This window comes from Apium graveolens, chromosome 5 (genome assembly GCF_009905375.1).
Source record: "Apium graveolens cultivar Ventura chromosome 5, ASM990537v1, whole genome shotgun sequence".
Taxonomy (NCBI): Eukaryota; Viridiplantae; Streptophyta; class Magnoliopsida; order Apiales; family Apiaceae; genus Apium; species Apium graveolens.
In genome coordinates this window covers 262,018,781-262,043,374 of record NC_133651.1, presented here as the reverse complement: position 1 = coordinate 262,043,374, position 24,594 = coordinate 262,018,781, and the positions used below count along the sequence as shown (strand labels likewise).

Here is a 24,594-nt window from a genome sequence, read left to right as displayed (position 1 = left end):
ACAAAGCTCACAAACACTAGAGATTTGATTAACTCCATAATTCACCAAAGTGTCCACTTTCATCGTCAATACTTGAAGTTGGGCAGCTTTAGCAGTTGCTGCATCCAACTCCAGAATTCCTGCTACCTTGCCCTGAGTTAGCCTCTGAGAAGGATTCTGGTATTCATTAGCAGCCATCAGTTCGATCAATTTATAAGCTTCATTATAGCTTTTAGCCCACATGGCTCCTCCTGATGCTGCATCGAGTATAGGTCTAGACTGAGCGCCTAAACCATTGTAGAAATAGTTTATAATCATCCAATCAGGCATGCCATGGTGTGGGCACTTCCTTAGCATCTCCTTATATCGATCTCAAGCCACACACAGAGATTCTCCAGTTTGCTGAGCAAACTGAGTAAGAGCATTCCTGGTTGCAATAGTCTTCGCCATAGGAAAGAATTTAGTGAGAAACTTTTGAGCAAGATTTTCCCATGTGGTGATAGACCCTGGTGGTAGAGAATGTAACCAGCACTTTGCTTTATCACTCAGAGAGAATGGGAAGAATCGCAGCTTGATAGCATCTTCAGTCACCCCATTGAACTTGAAAATGTCGCAGATCTCGATGAAATCCCTGATGTGCATGTTGGGGTCTTCGGTAGGAGAACCCCCAAACTGAACTGAGTTCTGAATCGTGCTCGACTTGATCTCAGAAGTGTTAGGCGAGATGGTTGGTCTGATGATGCTCGACTGAATATCATCGATCTTAGGCTGATAATAGTCCATCAGAGCCTTAGGATTTTCTGCTTGATCTCCCATCACTACTAGAGCTGGTTCCTCGACTTTCTCTTCTTCTGCTACTTTCTCTTCGTCCTCAAAAACTTCCCTTCGAATCACTGATGACAAACACATAAACTAAAAGTTAACACTGCAGTCTCCGGCAGCGGCGCCAAAAACTTGTTAGTCGCTAAACACGCGCTAAAATGCACGCAAGTATACGCGTTCGTAAGTAATATAGAATTATTTCTAGTTCATTCCCACATGGACTGATTTAGGCTAACTTTGTGATTATGCACCTATGCAACAATGATATGGCTATTATTCAATGCTAAGACGAATAACAAATTGAGTTTTGATTATACTATGATTAACTAATGAGAATTATAATAGGGAACATTAACTAAAAGAGAGTAAAGAGAATTGAATAATATATGACACAAACATGGGATTCTAAATTCATTAAGTACATCATTCAATAGCCTTTTCATTCTTAAACTTAGCATGTAATGATGATGACACTAATCAGATAGCACGAAACTGATAAACGCCAACTTTCGTTGTACGATTACCATACTACCAGACATCCACAAAAAAGATAGAAGATGAATAGAAACCAATTATATTGAGACCCTGTATGTCTATAGAATTTGACAACATAATGGTTTAATGCACAAGTTATCTATTGTGATTACATAGGGCAAGTAAAATGGTTAAAATTACCAACGAATCATGCATAACAATAACACATGAACCTATGCTAGCATGGCAAGTTCTAAATCCTTAAATTCACTTTCACTTCATTAAGAATTAACACACTATCTTATAAGTTTGCGACGCTCATAAGACGAATAAGTACAACCAATACTAGGCTATCAAACAATCACCACACACTAAGGCATCGAAACATATGAACTAAAGAAATCCATAAATAAATCCGCTAGAACCCAACGATAACGATTAGCCCATAATCGGACTCATCATCAACGAGGGTTCTGATGAAAGCATGGTATAATAAACGTAGTCTTTATACTTAAATAAACCAAGTACGAAACACAAGTAAATGTTCAAGAATAAGAAAATTAGCATCCAACGTTACAACTTAAACAAAGAATCACAAGAATAAACTAGATCTTCTTCGCCTTGGTTGAATTGTGCTCTCCGGTCTTCTTTACTCTTTCTCCTTAGCTTTTGTATGTCTCTCCTTCTGAAAAATGTCTTTATTTATGTATATATATGCTGTAGAAATGCCCAGGGCTTCAAACTCTCAAAATCCTAGTAGAAACAGAATTCTGCTACCCCGACCTGGCGCGGGCGTGCGCTTGACCAGCGCGGGCGCGCTGAATTTCTGCACTTTGGGCGCGGGCGCGCGATTGACCAGCGCGGGCGCGCCGTCCTCCTGAATAAAATTCTGAATTCTTTTCTTCTCCTTGCTAATTTGAGCCGGTCTTTTCACGAGCCTTTATTACAACACCATCCAAACACCAAATTAGCACTACAATCATGTTAATTTACCTGATTACCTGGAAAATGTCTGCAATGCAAAAACACTACAAAAACACGTAAAAGTACCAACAACTTGAGTACAAATACACCAATTCAAAACTTTACGGAGTGTAATAAAGTTTCATAAATGCCTTTCAACAAATTATTTTTGGAAACTGATCTGAATTTGATCGCATTAACAATGACGACTTTCTAAAAAAATGTAAATTTGTAGATAAAAACAAAAGCATCGTGAGGTTCCCTAACGGGTATTAGTCACCGTTCATAATGATTTTAGATTCAGGTGTTTGGAAAATGCATCACTCTCAAGATGACGATTAGGATTCATGTATCTGTTTTTATTTAGTAATTTGATATTTTGATTTTTTTATAGTGTGACAGACTTTGGATATTTGTATCGGTATAGTCTTTACTCCTTAGTTAGCGGTTGATGATTAAAAATGCAATATTATTTTATTGAAGCTATATTGGTGCTTACTTTGCTCAGCTGCTATAGCTTATCTACCACGTTTAATATTTTTCATAATAATTATGTTTCTACTATATTTACTTAATACAATTAATTTATTTGTGGTAAGATAAGAAAAATCACCCACAATTATAAACCCCTCTTAACATTTTTTACATTTATGGTCTATAAATTCTGGATGTAGCTTAAATGTATAGTCTCTTCAATTTTTATTTATTTTTCTCCGGCTAAATATATTGATATAAATTTACATGCCACCATATTAAAATCGAAAAAGTTTATTTATCAATTTGCTTCTTGAGGTACAATAATTTTTTTCTTTTATATTAAAATAATGAGCTTCGAACCCAAGTATGTGAGTATCTTAGCAAAGATATTCAATAGATATGATTTCTGTTTTATTTCGAGTTTTTAAAGATGAAAGTAAAAAAGTAGTTTGTTCGCACAGAAATTTACAACATTCTTTCTTACTTTTGTAAAGCTCAAACCTATGGATCATCGGCCCAATATTGTGATTTACATTTGTTGCATATTTTGAGCTTTTAGTTTCCGAGACACATTTACTTCTTTTTGATAAAAATCACTGTAATATTTTTTTATGACGTACATCCAGCTACTTCCTCATTGAAAATATCTCATTTTACGGAAACGCTTATTATTCAACTACTTTTTTCACAATTTCTTTATCTCATTACAACACTCCCGGTTTATTCACCTAGTTTAAGTTTTTAACACACTATAGAAAAAAAGCCTGATATATCTGAAGAAAAGCTCTTGCCACAAGCCATTCACCCAAACACTGCCACGTCTTAGTTTCTTTTCTGACAAAATTACCCTTCATTTTCCTCCACATCACCCGAACCTTTGCATTTCCCAGGGGTAATATAATCTTTTCAGCGATATGTACCATCGTCAGAAAATATCAAACTCCTAACTCTCCTCCACTTGCAAATCTAAACCAAATCTCCACTCCAAAAAACACACAAAAAATCAAACACTTTCAAAACGTCGTTTTTTTCTTAGAATCTCCGGTGACCGTGAAAACATGGCAGTCGCCGGAAACTTATCATTACTCGACATAATCTCACCGCGAACAGTAATAACAGATCGCAAAACTCGCGCCGACGTGCTGTTAAACCTGTTCAAAAAGGATCCTTTATCTCAACAATCGCCGATTTTGAATCTCAACGCTTTGATCGCTTCGAACGGCTTCGAATTGGATAAAAATAGTGAAATTAGGAGGTTGAATCGGAGTAAAAAGGTGAATTCGAAGGTAAATAATGCGGTGGATTACGAGAGCTCAAGCGATGACGAAAACAATGGAATTGATGATGATGATGATGATGATGATGATGATGAGGTGGATAGTTATGATTGGGAGAAAGAGATGAAGAAGAGAGTGAAGGAGATTCAAGATATGAAAGAGTTGGAGAAGAAAGCTGAGGAATTGGTTAGTGAAATTGGGGAGGAGGATGGTGAGGGAAGTGGAGAGAGTGAGGAGGAGAAGAAGATGAGAGTGAGGAAAGAGCTCGAAAAGGTCTCGACTCCACTTTTCGTGTTTTGTGTTTGTTTTGTTTGGTTTAATATGTGATTATGAAATGATTGGTTGTGTGTTTGTTATCTAATTTGATTTTTATTGTTGTTGTTCGCTGAGGTGTTTTTGGTTTGTGTAGATACATTAAGGGAAATAAGTGTGTGTATGCATAAGTATTTGCCCTTGGAATGGCGGGATTTTAATAGGAATATTCTGGTCATACTTTTTAATATTATTATAAAAATTTATGTAATATCCTGATGGACTTGATTCTAGGTATAGATCAGCGTCCTGTGGTTATTTAAATCTATGCCGAGAAATCTTTTAAAAGTGATGCTTTGGCTTCTCCGAATTCGCTTTGTAGTGATGTGAATAAAAAAACCATATACTAGAAATTCTGGGATTCGATTTCAGTGCAACTTAAGTCTGATACTTTAGTAGTATTGTTGTCCAATCTATGATTAGTTTAATACTAGAGTTTAATCATTTGTACTTGATTGTATTTTTTTTCTTTCTTTAGTGGTCCAATTTAGTAATTGCTGTTGTATGTTAGTGGCAGTGAAATATATTTTATCTTTGATATGATGATGTAGGTGGCAAAGGAGCAAGCGGAAAGAAGAAAAAGCGCCGAGTTGATGTTTGATTTGGGCCAGAGGGCATATGGGAAGGGTATGTATGGGCGTGCCATTGAATTTCTTGAAGGCGCGCTCACTATTATTCCCAGGCCCACTTTGTTTGGTGGTGAGGTTGGTTTGATTTCTGAAAGATTTTATCTTTTTGGAAATTATAATCTATATGCAGTTGATTGATCACAATCTTATGCAAAAACTGGGTTGTGAGTTTCAGATACAAATATGGCTTGCAATGGCTTATGAAGCTAATAACAGACATAAAGATTGCATTACTCTTTACCGGCAGCTAGAACTAAAACATCCAAGTATGAGTATTCGGCGCCAAGCGGCTGAACTTCGGTATATTTTGCAAGCACCCAAGCTCAAGATATCTCAGGAAGAGATGGTCACCATCCCCCTTATAGGTTCAAGTTATGATAAGTGAGTCTCTTCGCTTGTTGTTTGATATATTGACGGTGCTTACGGTTTATTTACGTAAACTCTACTATGTACTGTAATAATTGATTATATTATAGTTAAATACTGTGAATGATTGTAAAGCTGTGGGTTTTGGTAATTGAATGTGTTGATAAACTTCGAACCTCAGATCTTTGTTACATAAGCTCCACTGAAAGTGTCAGTCCAACATGAAAATATGATATGTGTCTAAGTGTAGTCGGCAATATTTTGATAATTTTGCTTGTTTTATTACCCAAATTAAAGGGTTGTGTGTCCATATCCAGTGTGAATCAAATAGACAGAAACCTAGAGCTATAGGTATTTTGGAAATTTTAGTTCTATTAAGTGCAGGGCCTTATTTTGAACACATTCATTCTTCTTACGGTCACTTGTTTGTTACTAGGATGCCCTGTATAGGAAATTAGGATATCATATTTTGACTTTAATGGAGGATTTGACAAAAAATACCATCTGCAGCTATGCAGGAACATGGAATGATAAATACAAAGATGGTGATGGAAGATTGAACCGTTCAACAACAAACCAACTCCCTTCAAGCAAAGATTATGTAGGGGACTTTTTGGTGTGGCGACCGCCAGTTAATTTGGAGAAGAATCAAGCTTTCTGGGTGGTCTTGACACTATGGTTGGGTCTGGTTGGAGCTGCTCTTTTTATTCAAAAATAAATTGTAATAATTATTTTCACTAAAGAATCTAGTTTTCATGTAAAAGTATATATGTTCTGTTTATTTCAAAGTTCATTGTAATTATATGTTGTGAATATAGAAAATTGTGTGATGCTCTTCACCTTTGCTTTCTTGGTTGTTTCGAACAAGGTTGGGAGAATTTTTGGCATTCTTTTTGTAGTATCGTATCGAGATTTAAATGTTGAGAAACTTCATTACCAATGACATTAAGATGGAAAAAGATGTTCAGTCAAAAAAGATGGAAAAAGATGCAGTACACTTTATTCAAGTTTCGAATGCATAAAATAAAAGTATTATGTATGAAATGTATAAAACTGATGGTTCAAGGCAAGCTCATGTCCAACATGAACTGAGAAGAAGATACTAAGCGGGTACGTAAATCTTTTTCTCTCTTAGGGAGATTGGCTTTGGTAAAAATGTTCTTACTCTTAAGAGGGTAAGAGCACTTACTAGTTACTATTGTCTTTGTTTACTGCTAGCATTTGCTTTCATTAGAGTATATAGTAATCCCAACAGTTTCTTGGTTCGCGTGTAGAGGATCCTTGTATATAACTTTCTTTTTCTTGTGCAGAGTTGCAATTGATGGGCTTTACCAAATACTTTGATGCACAATTCATAAACTTAGTGATGGTTTTGAAACTTTAGAAAATTGTGTTTGCTTGCTTGGAAAATAACCCGGAATCTTAGGTAAACATCAAGATTAGAGAACAGGTTCAGCTGAAGTATGGCGAACAAGGCTGTTGACAACTTAGATGTCTCTTTAATTTGGGCGACGGTCATCTCATGAGTACTGCCTTTTTTGGCATGTTTATCAGGTGTATTGTTGTCTCCCTAATTGCTACTATGAACATTGAAGTGCATGGTTGAGGTCCAAACTGTTTACTGTCTGTTTGTCCAACAACCGAAGTTTTTTATGCCCAACTTCTGGCTATACCATAAATTTTAGGGGACAGGACAGGAGGATCGAAACTGAGGTAGAGTTTGATAACTCCTGGTGACGGGGCCGCTCCTTCGACGCCGTGCCTGAATCCTTCGACGCCGTGGAGTTGTAGCTGTGGTGGAGCTCCTACAAAACAACACCGGAAGGGGGATTTGGGTCCCGCGGCGCCTCCGATATGAGAGTAAGAACTCGCTTTTGGGGAAGATGAAAATAGATATGAATGCAAGGTGGTTGTATGTGTATATGAGTGTAAAAGAGTGATTAACCCAAAACCTTGCCATCGGTTCTGGGAGCGGAGGACACCTGGCTGGAGTGGATACTTTATACGTGTCAGCGCGGGACTAGTCGATGAATGTTCTGAGGATCCTCTGACTCGTGCCCTGATTATTCCCATGATTGTTGTGTGACAGTTGTCCCTGTCATGTGCTTGGGCCAGTGACTCACGTGCTAGGATCTCTCAAGGTTGGGCTTGCGGGACTGGGCCAGTCAGGACTAGCAGTGCGCGGGACTAGATCGAGTTAGGAGTCCAGGACTAATCCTTACAGGAGCTATATGGAGTTAGGAGTTCAAGACTAGACCTTGCAGGAGCTATGTGTACTATCATGTGCCCCCCACTCCCTTATGCAGATTTGCTGGATGGGGGAGTAAATTTGGGCTTGTTTGATGTATTTGAGCTTTTGTTTGGTGTCTTTAGAAGAATTTGAGCTTTCCTTGTCCCCCAGTCCAGATTGCGATGAGTTCGGCCAATCAGGACTAAGGTTGGTTGTCTTCAGAAGAATTTGAGATTTCCTTGCCCCCCAGTCCGGGTTGCGCTGAGTTCGGCCAATCAGGACTAAAGTTGGTTGTTTTCAGAAAAATTTGAGCTTTCCTTACCCCCCAGTACGGATTGCGCTGAGTTTGGCCAATCAGGACTAAGGTTTGTTATTTTCAGAAGAAGTTGAGCTTTCCTTGCCCCCCAGTTCGGATTGCGCTGAGTTCGGCCAATCAGGACTAAGGTTTGTTGTTCTTAGAAGAAGTTGAGCTTTCCTTGCCCCCCAGTCCGGATTGCGATGAGTTCGGCCAATCAGGACTAAGGTTGGTTGTTCTTAGTAAAATTTGAGCTTTTCTTGCCCCCCAGTCCGGATTGCGCTGAGTTCGGCCAATCAGGACTAAGGTTTGTTGTTTTCAGCAGAAGTTGAGATTTCCTTGCCCCCGGTCTGGATTGGGCTGAGTTCGCCAATCAGGACTAAGGTTTGTTGTTCTTAGAAGAAGTTGAGCTTTCCTTGCCCCCCAGTCGGGATTGCGATGAGTTCGGCCAATCAGGACTAAGGTTGGTTGTTCTTAGTAAAATTTGAGATTTCCTTGCCCCCAGTCTGGATTGCGCTGAGTTCGGCCAATCAGGACTAAAGTTTGTTGTTTTCAGCAGAAGTTGAGCTTTCCTTGCCCCCAGTCCAGATTGGACTAAGTTCGGCCAATCAGGACTAAGGTTTGTTGTTCTTAGAAGAAGTTGAGCTTTCCTCGCCTCCAGTCCGAATTGGGCTGAGTTCGGCCAATCAGGACTAAAGTTTGTTGTTCTTAAAAGAAGTCGAGCTTTCCTTGCCCCCCAGTCCGGATTGCGCTGAGTTAAGTAGTCCGGACTTGGAAGTTGAAACGGTTTTGGGGATTTTCCCCCCAATGATTTGAATTGTTACAGTTGTCTTTTTTCAAAAGACGTGCTGTAATAATGACTCTTCATTAATCACCATGGATGATGGGCGGTCTGGATCGTACCACGTGGCATGGGCTGTTAGGATTCACCGTGCCTATAAAAGGCACTCTTCCCCCTTCTTTTTATTTTTTACCTTCTCTCAATTTCTCTTCTTAGTTTTTTCTGAAGCTTTTCGGAATTCTTCTCAAAATTTTCGAGTGGTGTGCCGCCGTTGCCGGTTCTTCACCAATCTCTCCGTAATCTTTTCATCCATAAGTTTGTTGCTTTTCTCCTCTTGTCGTTTCTGCTTTGTATATCTTCCTGTTGTGCAATTTTTTGTTGTCTTTGTATCTTTTGGTTCACTATTTTGTTATTTTCATTGTTGTGTCTATGTTCGTGTGTCTGTATGTATATTTTTTTGGGCATAATTTGGTGTTTCGATTTCGGTTAATTGTGTTCTTGGAATTAAGGTTTTTGGTTGTGTCCGGACTTGGTTGCTTAGTCCGCACTGATATATTTTTGTTATTTAATTTTTACTGTTTCTGTGTTGTTGTGGCTTGGGTCCAGAGTAATAGACTAGCTTTAGGGTTGTGTAGTCCGGAGTGGTTATTCTGTTTGTGTTTTTATGTTGGTTTTTGGCTTTGGGCCTCCGGACAGTTTGCTTTTGAGTTTGAATAAAATTGAACATAGGATAGTCCGGACCATGTAGCTTCCAAGATAAATAAACTGTAGGGATTTAGACAAACCTTTACCACTTATTTTAGGTTTATGGTCTGGACTAAATCTCGTGCAAAGGCCTACATTACTTGCTATCCGGGGCCGTCTGGTTCAGATTTAGAGTCTTCTAGTGATTCTGAGCGGATTGAAATGGGGAAGAAAGCGTCAACCTCTGACTCTGAAGCTATAACTAAGCTGTCTGTAGCTAGGATTTCCTCTAGGAAGGTGCCTTGTACTCCGTGAAAGAGATATGTCATAAGTCCAATCAAGTATGAGGATTTAGGAATAACTTTTATGTAATCTGCTTTGATTTCATTTATATTAATAAAAGACTTGTTTTGTTTTTATTACGGGCTCTATCTATTTAAGTGTTTAAATAAGATATACCATAGTTTAGAGTAAAGCTTTTTATGGATTATGATGAGATCATAATAGTGAGACCTAAAAGATGATAACTCTAAACTTAAATAGTTCCTGGTCATAGGATTACTAACTGGTAATTAATAATCCGCAAAGATTGGTACATACTATGCTTGCTTCATTATGAAGGATGTCTGTTCTCATAGATATTTGTGTGGTGACACTATAGCTAGTATGTAGGTGCTTATTATAGAATAAGTTCACTGAACATGACTCGCACAGCTGAACAACTGATGGAGTTCACTCACGTGTCAGCAGTTGGTCACATAGTGATAGTTGTACAAGTATCCTTTGACTTGAGGTCATCATAGTCATCTTGTGTACACTGAACTATGCTTTGGTTTAGTTCTTAGTCTCCAGGGACAATTATTAGGGCTCTACTGGGTATAGGAATTTGTACACGAAGATAGTGTATGATCAATAAAGGATCTACCCCATCCAGTGAAGGAAGAGAATGTTCTAAGCTGATCCACTTATGCTAGTTCAGGAATCTCTGGCCAGAGTGATTAAAATTAGAAAGGAGTTTCTAATTTACATAGAACTGAGCATAGTGAATGGGAAAGCAAATGATTAAATTAGATAGGCTTGACACAAGATCCATGCCTTGTATTTAATCAAGACATTGGAGGGTAGAAGGAGTTAATTGTACGGTAACTATTCACTGACAGGTTCTTGGTATTCTAAGCAGTGAATTCATATTATCCGGATAGTCGCGATATGTTGAGAAGCATCACTCACGATGTAGAATAAATATAATTAATTAGTTAATTATATTTAGTAAATTTTAATATTCATATAAATAATTAATAAAAAGTTTATTATTATTTATTTCTACTACCGGCATAATATTGAACCTACAGGGTCACACCATAAAAAGAATATTTCCTTTGATGAATAATGAGAGAGAGAATTATTTTCTAAATAGTTAAGAAAAAGATATAATGATTAAAATAGTTTTAATTATTATTAAAGCATTTTATGAAGATAAAATGTAGGGGTTAAAATATATAAAGATATATTATAAAACCCTAGGATAGTCCTATAAATAGAATGAGATGGATGGCTCATTGGACAAGATACACAATTTCGGTTTTGTGAAAACCCTAGCCTCCATCTTCTTCTTCTCTCTCTCTCTCCTAAAACTCCATTTTATAAAAGCTTAGTTTTATAAAAGGGTTCATCGAAGAGGATCGTTCTTGGTGGATACCGGTATAGTGCTTCACACACTGAGGAGCAACTGCTAGCACTCCAATTTTATAAAGCTTCGATTCACGAGGTATGGTTTCGATTCCTCAGTTTTTCCCTTTTATACGTTTTTCTATATGTGCGGTATATGGTTTTTACGAAATAATTTTTATTTCACGCTTCCGCTCATCCGTAAATTCCTTCATTGGCATCAAAGCTAGGTTCTGCATATAGAGATTCATATAAAAAATTTCAGATTTTTTAATGCATGTATGGATTTATTATGATTTTTGCAAGTTTATTTGGATTTAATTATGAATTAATTCGAAATAATTTTTGCATGAGATTTTGACTACTAATCTGGGTTCTACAAGTGTTGTAGATTGTCTAGGTATTTTTTTCATAATTATGTGATGTGTAGATTATTTGTTATGAATTTTTAAAAATTGTTTTAATTAAAATTCATAAAATAATTATGCATGTGAATAATTATGATTAAAATTTGCACAAAGACCCATGGCTGATTTGGTATTTTTTCTGCTACTCCCTGATTTGAGAAATCATATTATTTTGATTTTTTATTAATTTATTAATTAAATGTTCATTAATTTATTAATAATAAAATTAAAATAATAATATTATTAATAAAGAGTTATTAATAAGGGAGTAAAGGAAAAAGGGTTACCTCTCCTAAATTGTAACAGCAGCAGGAAGCAAACAGTCACGGCAGGAAGTAGAAACAAAAAAAAAAAATTTGAAAACCTGCTATCGGCTGCTGCAGGCGCGTGCAGCGCACGCGGGGCGGGGGGGTATGTTGCGCATTCCGTGAATGCGTTACACACTGTTACGCATTTACGGAATGCGTTACACGCGTAAATGGCTCAACAGTGTTGTAACGCATTACGTACATGCGTTACACCCCGTATGTCCACATTAAATTTGATTTTTTGGGAGTTTCGTAACTCCGTTTTGGGCGTGCAATATATCGTTGGATTCGTTTTTCCGAGACGGATCTAATGGAGTGGTCAAATATTTTTTATATAAAAGTTTTGAACTGTTTATATTCCCGAAAGTGTTTTAAAGCATGTTTTAATTGTTTTAATTGCTTTTAAATGCTATAATAAATCCATACATCATTATATCAATGTGTGACATGATATTAATTGCATGCTTACTTGTTTATTTATTTTTATATATGAGATATATGCCTGTGTTTACCATGCAATGATAGATTTAGGTGAACTTAAATCAATATAAGGCGTGCTCTAGAAAATCTAGAATATGAATCGTTTCTTGCCTTGACAATAATATTATGAATACAATCATGAGATTCTTGTGTTTATGAAACACGTAATTAAATATGAATTTTCAATTTTGAGAGAAAGGATGATTCTGTCAACAACAGATTTCTATCTGTAAGAAAGGGTTATTAAGTGACGCCTCTTGACAATGCTCCACCCGATCTGGGAATCATCTGATTATCGATTATTGATTTGAAATATTTAATTTAAAAGGAAGAATCTCTTTATAATATGATTATGATTGTAACATAATATAATCCCTCTAAAATTAAATAATATCAAGTAGTAATTGGCCAATGACACAACGGGCTTGTGTCGGTCATAGCCTTCCAACATGACAGAAAGTGGTTCTTATATTTTAAATCATTGTCATTTCGTGCTACAGCCGAGGGCTTTGATTTCGAAATAAGAAATACTTGTCTATTACATAGAGATGTGTACATTGAATTAGAATCTAAAGGTCGTTACGTGCCACAGCCGTGGGCCGTTGGAGACTGATTCAATTGTACGAAATGTTGGGTTAGACTTGACTTAGAATATTGAGTTTGTCGTGCCACAGCCGTGACTCAATTATTCAAGAGGCTAAAATTATATTAGGGAATAACATAAGATGTAATTGACAAGAGTTGTCTGCCTATTGAACATCACATGACGTTTCGTGCTACAGCCGAGGTTGTGTAATGGAATGTAGGACCCCTATTCCCACTAGCATTATGAATGCCTAATTTTGACTTAGGGGGTGTATAAATTAGATAAACTAGTAGGAGCCACTTATGAATAAAGACCCGATTCATATAGTGTTTTGAAATGAAATTGAATATTTGCTAAGTGTTGTTATGTGTTTATCATTCACAGATTTACTATATTCGTTATATCTTCTGCACTATCACTCCGGAGTATACTAGATGCTCACAAGTTGACTGGTCCTAATTTTGCTGACTGGCTTCGAAACTTGAGAATTGTTCTCAGGGTGGAGAAGCTGGAATATGTGCTTGACTCACCTAAGCCTACTGAACCTGCTAACGATGCACATAATGATGAACATGTTGTGTATCGTAAGTGGATAGATGATGCAAATGTTGCTCAATGCATCATGCTAGCTTCCATGAACATTGAGCTACAGAAGCAACATGAGCATATGGATGCTCAGACTATCCTTATGCATCTACAAGAGTTGTATGATGTGGCAGGGAGGACAGCTCGATATGAGATATCGAAGGAGCTGTTCGGTTGTAGGATGTCTGAGGGATCATCCGTGAATGACCATGTACTTAAGATGATCAATTTGATTGAACGTCTTGGACAACTTGGTTTTGCCATGGATGGGGAGCTGAGCCATGACTTGGTCTTGCAATCACTTCCGGGTTCGTTTTCGCGGTTTGATGTGAACTTTCACATGAATAAGCTGGACGTCAGCCTGGGTGAACTCCACAACATGTTGAAGACTACGGAATCGAATTTTCCCCCTAAGAAGAGTTATGTTCTTCTAATTGGTGAATGTTCCAATCCTAAGATAAGGAAGAGGAACCCTTCCAAGAAGAAGAAAGTAGGTGAAGAAAAGCCGGTTCCACCAAAAGCTGAAGACCCCAAGAGCAAAGTTGTTTGCTTTCACTGTAACAAGGCGGGGCACTGGAAGAGGAACTGCAAGGTTTACCTTGCAGAGTTGAAAAAGAAGAAGGGGAGTGAGACTACCGCTTCTGATTCAGGTATGTTCATGATAGAAATGAATATGTCATTAAGTCAAATATCTACTTGGGTATTAGATACCGCCTGTGGTTCTTACATCTGCAATTCGTTGCAGGGACTAAGGAGAAGTAGGACTCTTGAGGAAGAGGAGGTGATTCTATTGATGGGAAATGGAGCAAGAGTTGCTGCTGAAGATGTAGGATCATTTCATTTACATATGCCTACGGGCAAGACTATTGTTTTAAATAATTGTTATTTTGTTTCCTCGATTGTAAGGAATATTGTTTCTATTCCTATGTTGGATTTGGATGGTTTTTTATTTTATTATTAAGAATAATGAAAGTTCTATCCTTAGAGATAATATTCTTTCTTGACGTGGTATTTTAAATAATGGTTTGTATGTATGTGACATAATTTACTTCAGATTGAACAAACTAATAAAAGAAAAGGGATGATGAAAATCTCACTTCATTGTGGCACTGCAGTTTCCATTTAGTAGACATGGAGAGAGGGCTGCAAATTTGCTAGGATTGGTACACACAGATGTATGTGGACCAATGTCTACGCAAGCCATGGGTGGATTTTCATACTTCATTACTTTCATAGATGATAGATCTAGATTCGGATATGTGTTTGATGAAACACAAGTCTGATGCCTTTGAAAAGTTCAAAGAATATAAGTATGAAGTGGAGAAACAAACCAAAAATGGTATTATAACTCTTTGATCAGATCGAGGTGGTGAATACTTGAATGGAGAGTTTCTAGATTATCTCAAAGAAAATGGTATAGTCTCCCAATGGACTCCTCCATATACTCCACAGTTGAATGGGGTATCTGAAAGGAGAAATTGAACTCTGTTAGACATGGTTCGGTCCATGATGAGCTATGCGAATCTTCCAGTATTCCTATGGGGTTATGCATTGGAAACCTCAGCATATTTACTGAATAAGGTGCCTTCCAAATCTGTTCCTCAAACTCCGTATGAGATATGGAAAGAAAGGAAACCGAGTCTTAAACACGTTAAGATTTGGGGATGTCCAGCTTATGTCAAGAAAGTTGACCCAGATAAGCTGGAATCTCGATCTGTAAAATGTAGTTTTGTGGGATATCCTAAAGAGACTTTTACACCGATCATCGGGTGTTTGTCTTCAGACATGCTACCTTCTTGGAAAAGGAGTTTATCCTTGAAGGAAACAGTGGGAGCAAAATTGAACTTGATGAAGTTCAAGAAGCACAAACTACTACGAATCAAGTGGAAACACCTGTTCAGACTGAACAACCTTCTGTGGAACGGCCCATTCGTAGGTCAGGGAGAGTGTCTCGCCAACCTGAGAGGTATTATGGCCTTGTCATTGAGAATGACAATGAGTTGTCAATCATTGATGATGATAACCCTATGACCTATAATGAGGCTATGAGTAGCGTTGACTCAGAGAAATGGCAAAGTGCCATGAAATCCGAAATGAAATCTATGTATACGGTATACAAAAGAAAGATTAGAGCAGATGGCCAGGTGGAGACCTTTAAAGCCAGGCTTGTGGTAAAAGGATTCAAACAAAGGCAATGGATTGACTTTGATGAAACCTTTTACCTGTAGCCCTGTTAAAATCAGTTCGGGTTTTGCTTGTGATTGCTGCTTACTACGACTATGAGATCTGGCAGATGACCAGATGGTTTTCTTTCCAAGGGAAATGAAAACCTAGTGTGTGTAAGCTGCTGCGAACCGTATGTGGTTTAAAGCAAGCTTCTCGTAGATGGAACATCCGTTTTGATGAGACAATCAAAGAGTTTGGTTTTATGAAAACGTAGATGAACCATGTGTCTACAAAAGGGTTAGTGGGAGCGCGGTAACATTTCTTGTATTGTATTGAAAAAGAGTTGACACACATAACAATATAGCAGACCCACTCACAAAGCCACTTTCTGAAAGTCACTTTGATCGTCATAAAGACAAGATGGGTATTAGATACCAGAGTGATTGGCTTTAGTACAAGTGGGAGATTGAAAGAGATATGTCCTAAGTCCAATCAAGTATGAGGATTTAGGAATAACTTTTATGTAATCTGCTTTGATTTCATTTATATTAATAAAAGACTTGTTTTGTTTTTATTACGGGCTCTATCTATTTAAGTGTTTAAATAAGATATACCATAGTTTAGAGTAAAGCTTTTTATGGATTATGATGAGATCATAATAGTGAGACCTAAAAGATGATTACTCTAAACTTAAATAATTCCTGGTCATAGGATTACTAACTGGTAATTAATAATCCGCAAAGATTGGTACATACTATGCTTGCTTCATTATGAAGGATGTCTGTTCTCATAGATATTTGTGTGGTGACACTATAGCTAGTATGTAGGTGCTTATTATAGAATAAGTTCACTGAACATGACTCGCACAGCTGAACAACTGATGGAGTTCACTCACGTGTCAGCAGTTGGTCACATAGTGATAGTTGTACAAGTATCCTTTGACTTGAGGTCATCATAGTCATCTTGTGTAAACTGAACTATGCTTTGGTTTAGTTATTAGTCTCCAGGGACAATTATTAGGGCTCTACTGGGTATAGCAATTTGTACACGAAGATAGTGTATGATCAATAAAGGATCTACCCCTTCCAGTGAAGGAAGAGAATGTTCTAAGCTGATCCACTTATGCTAGTTCAGGAATCTCTGGCCAGAGTGAATGAAATGAGAAAGGAGTTTCTAATTTACATAGAACTGAGCATAGTGAATGGGAAAGCAAATGATTAAATTAGATAGGCTTGACACAAGATCCATGCCTTGTATTTAATCAGAACATTGGAGGGTAGAAGGAGTTAATTGTACGGTAACTATTCACTGACAGGTTCTTGGTATTCTAAGCAGTGAATTCATATTATCCGGATAGTCGCGATATGTTGAGAAGCATCACTCACGATGTAGAATAAATATAATTAATCAGTTAATTATATTTAGTGAATTTTAATATTCATATAAATAATTAATAAAAAGTTTATTATTATTTATTTCTACTACCGGCATAATATTGAACCTACAGGGTCACACCATAAAATGAATATTTCCTTTGATGAATAATGAGAGAGAAAATTATTTTCTAAATAGTTAAGAAAAAGATATAATGATTAAAATAGTTTTAATTATTATTAAAGCATTTTATGAATATAAAATGTAGGGGTTAAAATATATAAAGATATATTATAAAACCCTAGGAGAGTCCTATAAATAGAATGAGATGGATGGCTCATTGGACAAGATACACAATTTCGGTTTTGTGAAAACCCTAGCCTCCATCTTCTTCTTCTCTCTCTCTTTCCTAAAACTCCATTTTATAAAAGCTTAGTTTTATAAAAGGGTTCATCGAAGAGGATCGTTCTTGGTGGATACCGGTAGAGTGCTTCACACACTGAGGAGCAACTGCTAGCACTCCAATTTTATAAAGCTTCGATTCACGAGGTATGGTTTCGATTCCTCAGTTTTTCCCTTTTATACGTTTTTCTATATGTGCGGTATATGGTTTTTACGGAATAATTGTTATTTCACGCTTCCGCTCATCCGTAAATTCCTTCACTCCGGAGGGCTTATGGGTTGACACCCCGGGTTGTTTCATCACCAAGAGTGATAACAACTAATATTATAGAAGTATTAGGTCCAGGTATGCGAGGCAACCTAATGCGGGTCTGGGGCCTTACGTTAAGGAAGAATTTGATCGAAAGTTCGCCGGGAGTATTGTTGCCAAGGAGCATTATGAGCTGAAGGATGAGTATGCTGCCTTAGATCATGCGGCGCAGGATCCATCAGTTCGGGCTGCTTTTCAGTTGGACTCCCGGATTGAGTAGAGGTGGCCGGAGCCAGATGAGCGGATTTAACACAGACCTGCTGATGGATTCGTTCCGGTGTGGCTGGAGCATCTTCGCTCCGGATGGAATCCACACCGGCACCTCTTTTTGAAGCATCTCTGCAAGTATGAATACAAGTTATCTCCTATGCAGATAAATCCGAATAGGATCAAATGGATGACCTGTTTTATTGCTTCCTGTAACCAGTTCAAAGTTCAGCCCACTTTCAAGTTGTGGCATCATATCTTCAGCCTAGTCCGGTCTAGCCAGATGCCTTTGCATGAGCTTCGCTTCCGGGCTCCGGAGTGTGGTTATGGTGGTTCCTACAGGCCTGTTATTCAGCAGTCCTCGTTGAAGCGCTGGAACGGGGAGTTGATTATGTTGAGGGGTCTGGACTTACATTAGCTTCCCCATATTGCTGCTGAGGGAGTCCGGACTCGGTTCCGTAGGGATGTTCTCTGGGGAGACGCCATCCGGATGGTTTTTGCTTTTTGTTAATGTTTGGGTTTCAGATGACCCGGGATACTTTTATGATGCACAGAACTATACATAGGATAAGGTGTAAATTATCTATTTTGTGTTCGGACTGCTAATATGCTTTTGTGTCCGGATTACTTATCTGCTTTCTTTTGTTGTTGTTCTTTGTAGTTTTGACTTGTGTTTTTTGCTTTGTTTTCTGGCAGGCTTACCACACTATAATATGAATATGTCTTCTTCGGCATACAGTGATGCCTTGAAGGGCTTGGGCAAGGCTTTCAAGTTACCGAAGAAAGCTGTTGTTGGTGGGTCCGAATCCAACGCCTCTATGGAAGAGGGGTCGCAGAGTAATGCTGTTTCGAAGCCCGAGGCTGATGTGAATGAGACTGCTCTGGAGCAGAATGTTGAGGTGGAGATGGGTGATGAGTTTACCAACTTGGAGGAGTTAGAGGCTCTTGGAGAGGTTCCAGAGGTTGAGGGTGCCCGGAAGAAGAAAAGGCTCCGGAACTCTGGGACGAAGCCTCCCCGGGTTCAGAATTTTGATGTTGGTGCTGGGTCCGGAGCTGATAAGGGAAAAGGCTTGGATGCTGAGAGTCGAATGCATGTAGTCCGGAGCTTGAAGTTAAGGTTGCCCGTTTCATGGATGGGATTCCTTCGGAGGCTAATTGGAAGAAGATGAACCTGGCCGGATTCGACGCAACTATGAAGGAATGCTCCCGGCTCTGGGGTCAGGTACATTGTTTTTATGTTCTTGTTTTTCTTCTATTCCTTTGTCTTAGAATAATTTTCTAAGTAACTCTATTTTCTGCAACTTGGTGGCTATATGGTCGGATCTGCTTCTCTGGCCTATAATGAGCTTAAGGATGCCCGGACTGCTATTACTGATAAGGATGCTGGGATCAGTAATTTGAGGGATCAAATTATTATCAAAGATACTTCCTTGTCCGGACTAAATAAGCATCTTGATGATGTCACGACCCGGGCTGAAAATACTGAGAAGGGGGTTGCGGATTTAAAATCTGACTTAGCTGAACTCCGGAAGCAGCTTTCCTCTGTGAGGCCGGAGTCTGAAGTCATTGAAGAGTTTAAGAAGTCCGAAGAGTATGGCAGGGCGATTGCGAATGCCGGTGCTCCGGAGATTGGTCGCTGCGGGTTATTGCTGAGAGACATATCAAGACTGATCCGGGGGCAAACTGGGACAGTTTTGTTGAAGAATTCATTAAGCCCAAGCGGAACATTGAGGCTGGAATCGGTGATCCGGAGCCCTTCGATGGTCCTTGCCCTAGTTTCCTTCCTCCCAATGCTCCGGAGTCTTAATTTCTTCTGAATTGTAATTTGATGTTGCTATAAGACTTATAATCCTTTGCTGTTGTAATTCTCGTACTTTGCTCCGGGCTGACTTTTAGTCCGATTTAGTTTTGAATCTTTGCCTTTATTGTTGTTATTCTGCTTTGCTATTGTAGTTTATTTTTGCCTTAGAAATTTTTTCTAAGTTAAAGATGTTTGCTCTAGTCCTGACTCATAGTTGGTCCGGACTAGTGGTTGTTTTACTTAGAAAATAATTCTAAGTAAATGTTTTTGCTCTAGTCCAGGCTCATAGCTTGTCTGGACTAGTGGTTGCTTTTTTAGAAAATTATTTCTTGGTAAATATGATTGCTCTAGTCTGGACTAATAGATATCCGGACTAGTTATGGTTTCTTTACTTAGAAAATTATTTCTAAGTAAATGTGGTTGTTCTAGTCTTGACTAATAGTTGTATCCGGACTAGTGATGGCTTGTTTACTTAGAAAATTATTTCTAAGTATATATGGTTGCTCTAGTCCTGACTAATAGTTATGTCCGGACTAGTGGTAGCTTGTTTACTTAGAAAATTATTTCTAAGTATATATGGTTGCTCTAGTCCTGACTAATAGTTATGTCCGGACTAATGGTAGCTTGTTTACTTAGAAAATTATTTCTAAGTATATATGGTTGCTCTAGTCCTGACTAATAGTTATATCTGGACTAGTGGTAGCTTGTTTACTTAAAAAATTATTTCTAAATATATATAGTTGCTCTAGTCCTGACTAATAGTTATGTCCGGACTGGTGGTAGCTTGTTTACTTAGAAAATTATTTCTAAGTATATATGGTTGCTCTAGTCTTGACTAATAGTTATGTCTGGACTAGTGGTAACTTGTTTACTTAGAAAATTATTTCTAAATATATATGGTTGCTCTAGTCCTGACTAATTACTTGTCCGAACTAGTGGTTAGCTTTTTTACTTAGAAAATTAATTTTAAGTAAAAATGGTTGCTCTAGTCCTGACTAATAGGTTGTACGGACTAGTGGTTAGCTTTGATAAATGTAAAGAGGAAATGCTTTTTCATTAATCATTCATACAAAATATAAGTTGAAAAAATTGGTTGTTTGCTATATTGGCTACAAGATTTTGGTTGCTTTGTTTGTTCCCCTACTGGTAGAATTTTCTTAGCCTTAGTCCATGCCAAGTATTTGGGACTTCTGAGCCATCCATGTTCAGGAGTTTGTAGGTTCCTTGCCTTAGGACTTTTTTGACCTTGTACGGTCCTTCCCATTTGGGCATTAGCTTTCCAGTGTTTGTGGGATCTGATGCTTCTGTGTCTCGAAGGACTAAGTCTCCAACTTGGAAGTTTTTGCCTCTGGACTTCTTACTGAAGTGCTCTCTTGTTTTCTCCTTGTATTTTTCCATCCTTTCCACAGCTTGGTCCCGGACCTCATCAATTAGCTCCATGTTTGTTCTAAGTCCTTCTTCATTTGCTTCTTCCTCGAAATTCACTGCTCTGTGAGAAGGAGATCCCACGTCAATGGGAAGCATTACTTCTGTTCCATAAGCTAGTTAGAATGGAGTTTCTCCGGTGCTTGTTCTTGGGCTTGTCCTGTAGGACCATAGTACGCTTGGTAGTTCTTCTGGCCATTTTCTTTTGCTCTCTTTGAGTCTCTTTTCAATACCCCGGAGCAGGATTCTATTGGTGACTTCCACTTGGCCGTTACCTTGGGGATATGCTACAGATGACTTTTTGTGCTTGATCCCGCGCTCCTGGAGGTAGGACTCGAATTCTGATCCGATGAATTGTGGCCCGTTGTCTGATACTAGGACTCGTGGTATCCCGAACCTCGTCAAAATATTGTCCATAAACTTTATGCGGTCTTGTTGATTAATTATCCTCATTACTTTCGCTTCAACCCATTTGGTCATGTAATCAATCGAGACTAACAAGTATCTGAGATCTCCTTTGGCCTGGGAAAAGAGTCCCATGATGTCAATACCCCAGACAGCAAAGGGGATATGTGACAGGACAGAGGATGGTAGGACTGGGCTGATCCGGGACACATTGCTGAAGAGATGGCATTCCTTGCATTTTTTCACGAACTCTATTGCGTCTTGGTGGATAGTTGTCCAGTAGTAGCCTTGTCTTATGATCTTATGAGCTAGGGCCTTTGCGGACATGTGGTCTCCGCATATTCCTTTGATAGGGAAGAAAATAAGGCCTGGGTATGTAGTTAATGTTGCATTAATCATATCAGAATTGGGCCAGCAACTAGGCCCATTTGAGAAGGCCCAAAATCCTGAATATTAATTAATTTCATAATTAATTAATAAGGGATAAGTCAGCTGATAAGATGAGTCCTAGTGGAGAAATAAATCTTTATAGATTGGTCTCCAACGAACCTGGTGGGATAGGGAATCAGCTTCCTACCTCTTAGGACTCCAAAGTCTATTCTAATTCTGAGACTTGCCCACCAAGACTTTTAACCCAAGTCCAATACAAGGAATCCCAATATCTATATAAGGGGCCTCACCTCACAGATCAGAACTACATTTTTGACTTGATCATTGGCAATCAGCAAGGTACGTAGGCATCTTGTTAAGGCAGATCGAGGCACGAAACACAAGAGCAGTCAAATCGAGCCTCGAAGCTCACGTTCCCTAGTAATAAATACGTAAATTATTATACCTTAGTTTTTGATCCATAGCATTTGGCGCCATCTGTGGGAAACACACAACAACAAACATGGCGAGAACACGGAGAGGAAGCAGCGCCCTAGAAGGAGGAACACTAGCGGGAACAACCCAAACGATTTCATCAACCGTGGAGGTACCTTCTCATTCAACCTATGTCGCCACCCAAGGGGGAGCCCATGTAGAGGCAACTGAACCTCAACCCCAAGGAACGATCCTCCCGGCTCCTCAAGGTACGAATCTCCAACTTCAACAACTACATACACCTCTGAATTCTCGACCCGTTGGGTATGAGTATTCAACTGTTATGACCACTAACCCCCCTTTATGGGATGCCCCTTTACCCCGAGGTTGGAGGAAGTGGACATGCTGGACGGAGTGAAGGACGAGGGCGAACACCCCCCTAAATACAAGGTTTGGCTCTTATCCCAGAGGATCAGGAATTTTCTGGTCCTTACACTGAGAGAGACTCTGAATCTTTAGATGATGAAGTGGCCCCAAGAAGGAGACGTGCTGGCAAAGAGCAGATGGCTGATGGTAACCAACGTCCTATGAGCACCCGAGGGGTGAATCCCCAAGAAGTACATGAGAGAATCAAGGCTCATGAGGCTGAGATTCAAAGGCTGAAGCACGACTTAGAGGCTCACCAGGCTCCCAGACTCCCATTACCACCTAGAGGGAGAAATCCTCCTCCAATCATAGACCTGGATGGTCCGTCACAAAGAAGGGCTATAGTCCCAAGAGCTGATCCAAGCAATCTTCTTCCCCTTGGAGATCCTGATGATCCTACTCCACCATTCACTGAAGAGATAATGAAATCCCATATCACAAGGAAGTTCAAGATGCCCACTATCAAAGCTTATGATGGCACGGGAGATCCCGCTAATCATGTTAGGACATTCTCTAATCCTGGACATGGAGCCACCAAAGACTATAAAAGATGTTCAAAAGCTCACATGAAGGGTTGCTGCATTGGGGCGATTCATCTCCAAGTCTGGGGACAAGTGTTTATCGTTCTTCAAGTCCTTGAAGAAGGTTAAGGATTTTGTATGGAGTGAGGAAAGCCAGAAGGCATTCGAAGAATTAAAGAAATATATGGCCCAGGCCCCGTTATTGACCAAGCCAGCTCTGAATGAAGTTTTATACTTGTACCTGGCCGTTTCAGAAAATGCCTTGAGTGTTGTATTGGTTAAAGAGGAACTTAAAGTCCAGAAACTTGTATACTATGTTAGTAAAATTCTGCATGGAGCTGAGTTAAATTATTCAACTATTGAGAAGTTTGATTTAGCCTTGGTAATGGCTTCAAGAAAGTTACGTCCTTACTTTCAGGCTCATGAAATTGAGGTGCTAACAAATCAGCCCCTGAGAAATATTATTCATAGTCCCAAGGCTAGCGGGAGGCTGATTATGTGGGCGATAGCTGGGAGAATTCGATATCAAATATAAGCCACGAACGGCAATAAAATCCCAGGCATTGGCTGACTTCATGGTGGAATGTACCATACCCAACCAAGAAGTCGGGGGGAAGGAAGATACTATACCTCCAAACACAGAAGGTGATAAAGGGGACAAAGAGAAGGAAGTTAAGAAAAAGGAATATTGGGTCCTCTATTTTGATGGAGCATCAAAAACAAATTCAAGTGGAGCAGGTTTGGTTTTAGAAAGCCCCGATGGGTTCTTAATTGAATATTCTATGAAGTTAGACTTTCCAACCACAAATAATGAGGCAGAATATGAAGCTCCGATAGATGGCCTCGGCCTAGCAGGGACACTAAGAGTCAAGAACTTGAAGGTCTGTGGAGACTCGAAGTTGGTCATATCCCAGGTGAAGGGATAGTTTGAGGCAAGGGATGATACGATGGCTAAGTACGTCCGCCTAGTAAGGGCTGTGATGACCCAATTCGATTAATGCCATGTTGAGCACATTCCAAGGGAGGAAAATGCTAAGGCAGATGCATTATAAAAGTTTACTTCATCTGAGATAGAGGAAAGTTCAGGAAGTATATACTTCTGCGTTCTGAAGACACGGAGCATTGATGTTAAGCTTGTAGCTCCTATAGGTCTGGGGACGTCATGGAAATATCCCATTAAGGCCCATATTCAAACTGGTTGGTTGCCAAATGATGCTACTAAAGCCCGAAGATTGGTTGTTTGAGTACGGAGATACTCCTTGATAGATGGAATTTTGTATAAAAGATTAGATGGAATTTTGTATAAAAGATCTTACGTGGTTCCTTACTTAAGATGTCTCGGGCCCGATGAGGCACGCTTGGCTCTTGAGGGGGTACATGAAGGAATCTGTGGGCAACACTTGGGGGGCAGGGCACTAGCTCATAAGATA

General features: G+C 39.0%; 1 protein-coding gene and 1 non-coding gene across 2 annotated transcripts; both read left to right on the top strand.

Moving 5' to 3' along the window:
• The first annotated feature begins 307 nt into the window (after window positions 1-307).
• On the top strand, window positions 308-414 carry LOC141662165 (small nucleolar RNA R71). Its single transcript, XR_012550292.1, has one exon. It is a non-coding gene; the product is annotated as a small nucleolar RNA R71 (small nucleolar RNA).
• Window positions 415-3,612: 3,198 nt separating this feature from the next.
• LOC141725129 (uncharacterized) lies at window positions 3,613-6,148 on the top strand. The gene is made up of 4 exons (XM_074527551.1): window positions 3,613-4,265; window positions 4,856-5,008; window positions 5,109-5,314; window positions 5,810-6,148. The coding sequence occupies exons 1-4, from the start codon at window positions 3,774-3,776 to the stop codon at window positions 6,015-6,017; spliced, it is 1,059 nt and encodes a 352-aa protein (XP_074383652.1). The 5' UTR covers window positions 3,613-3,773; the 3' UTR covers window positions 6,018-6,148.
• The last annotated feature ends 18,446 nt before the right edge of the window (window positions 6,149-24,594 follow it).

What these genes read in the sequence shown, in the direction of transcription:
- LOC141725129 (XM_074527551.1), top strand. Translation starts at nt 3,774, where the DNA reads ATGGCAGTCGCCGGAAACTTATCATTACTCGACATAATCTCACCGCGA. An exon ending in CCACTTTGTTTGGTGGTGAG is followed by an intron (nt 5,009 to 5,108) that starts GTTGGTTTGATT and finishes TGTGAGTTTCAG; the next exon opens with ATACAAATATGGCTTGCAAT. An exon ending in ATAGGTTCAAGTTATGATAA is followed by an intron (nt 5,315 to 5,809) that starts GTGAGTCTCTTC and finishes TACCATCTGCAG; the next exon opens with CTATGCAGGAACATGGAATG.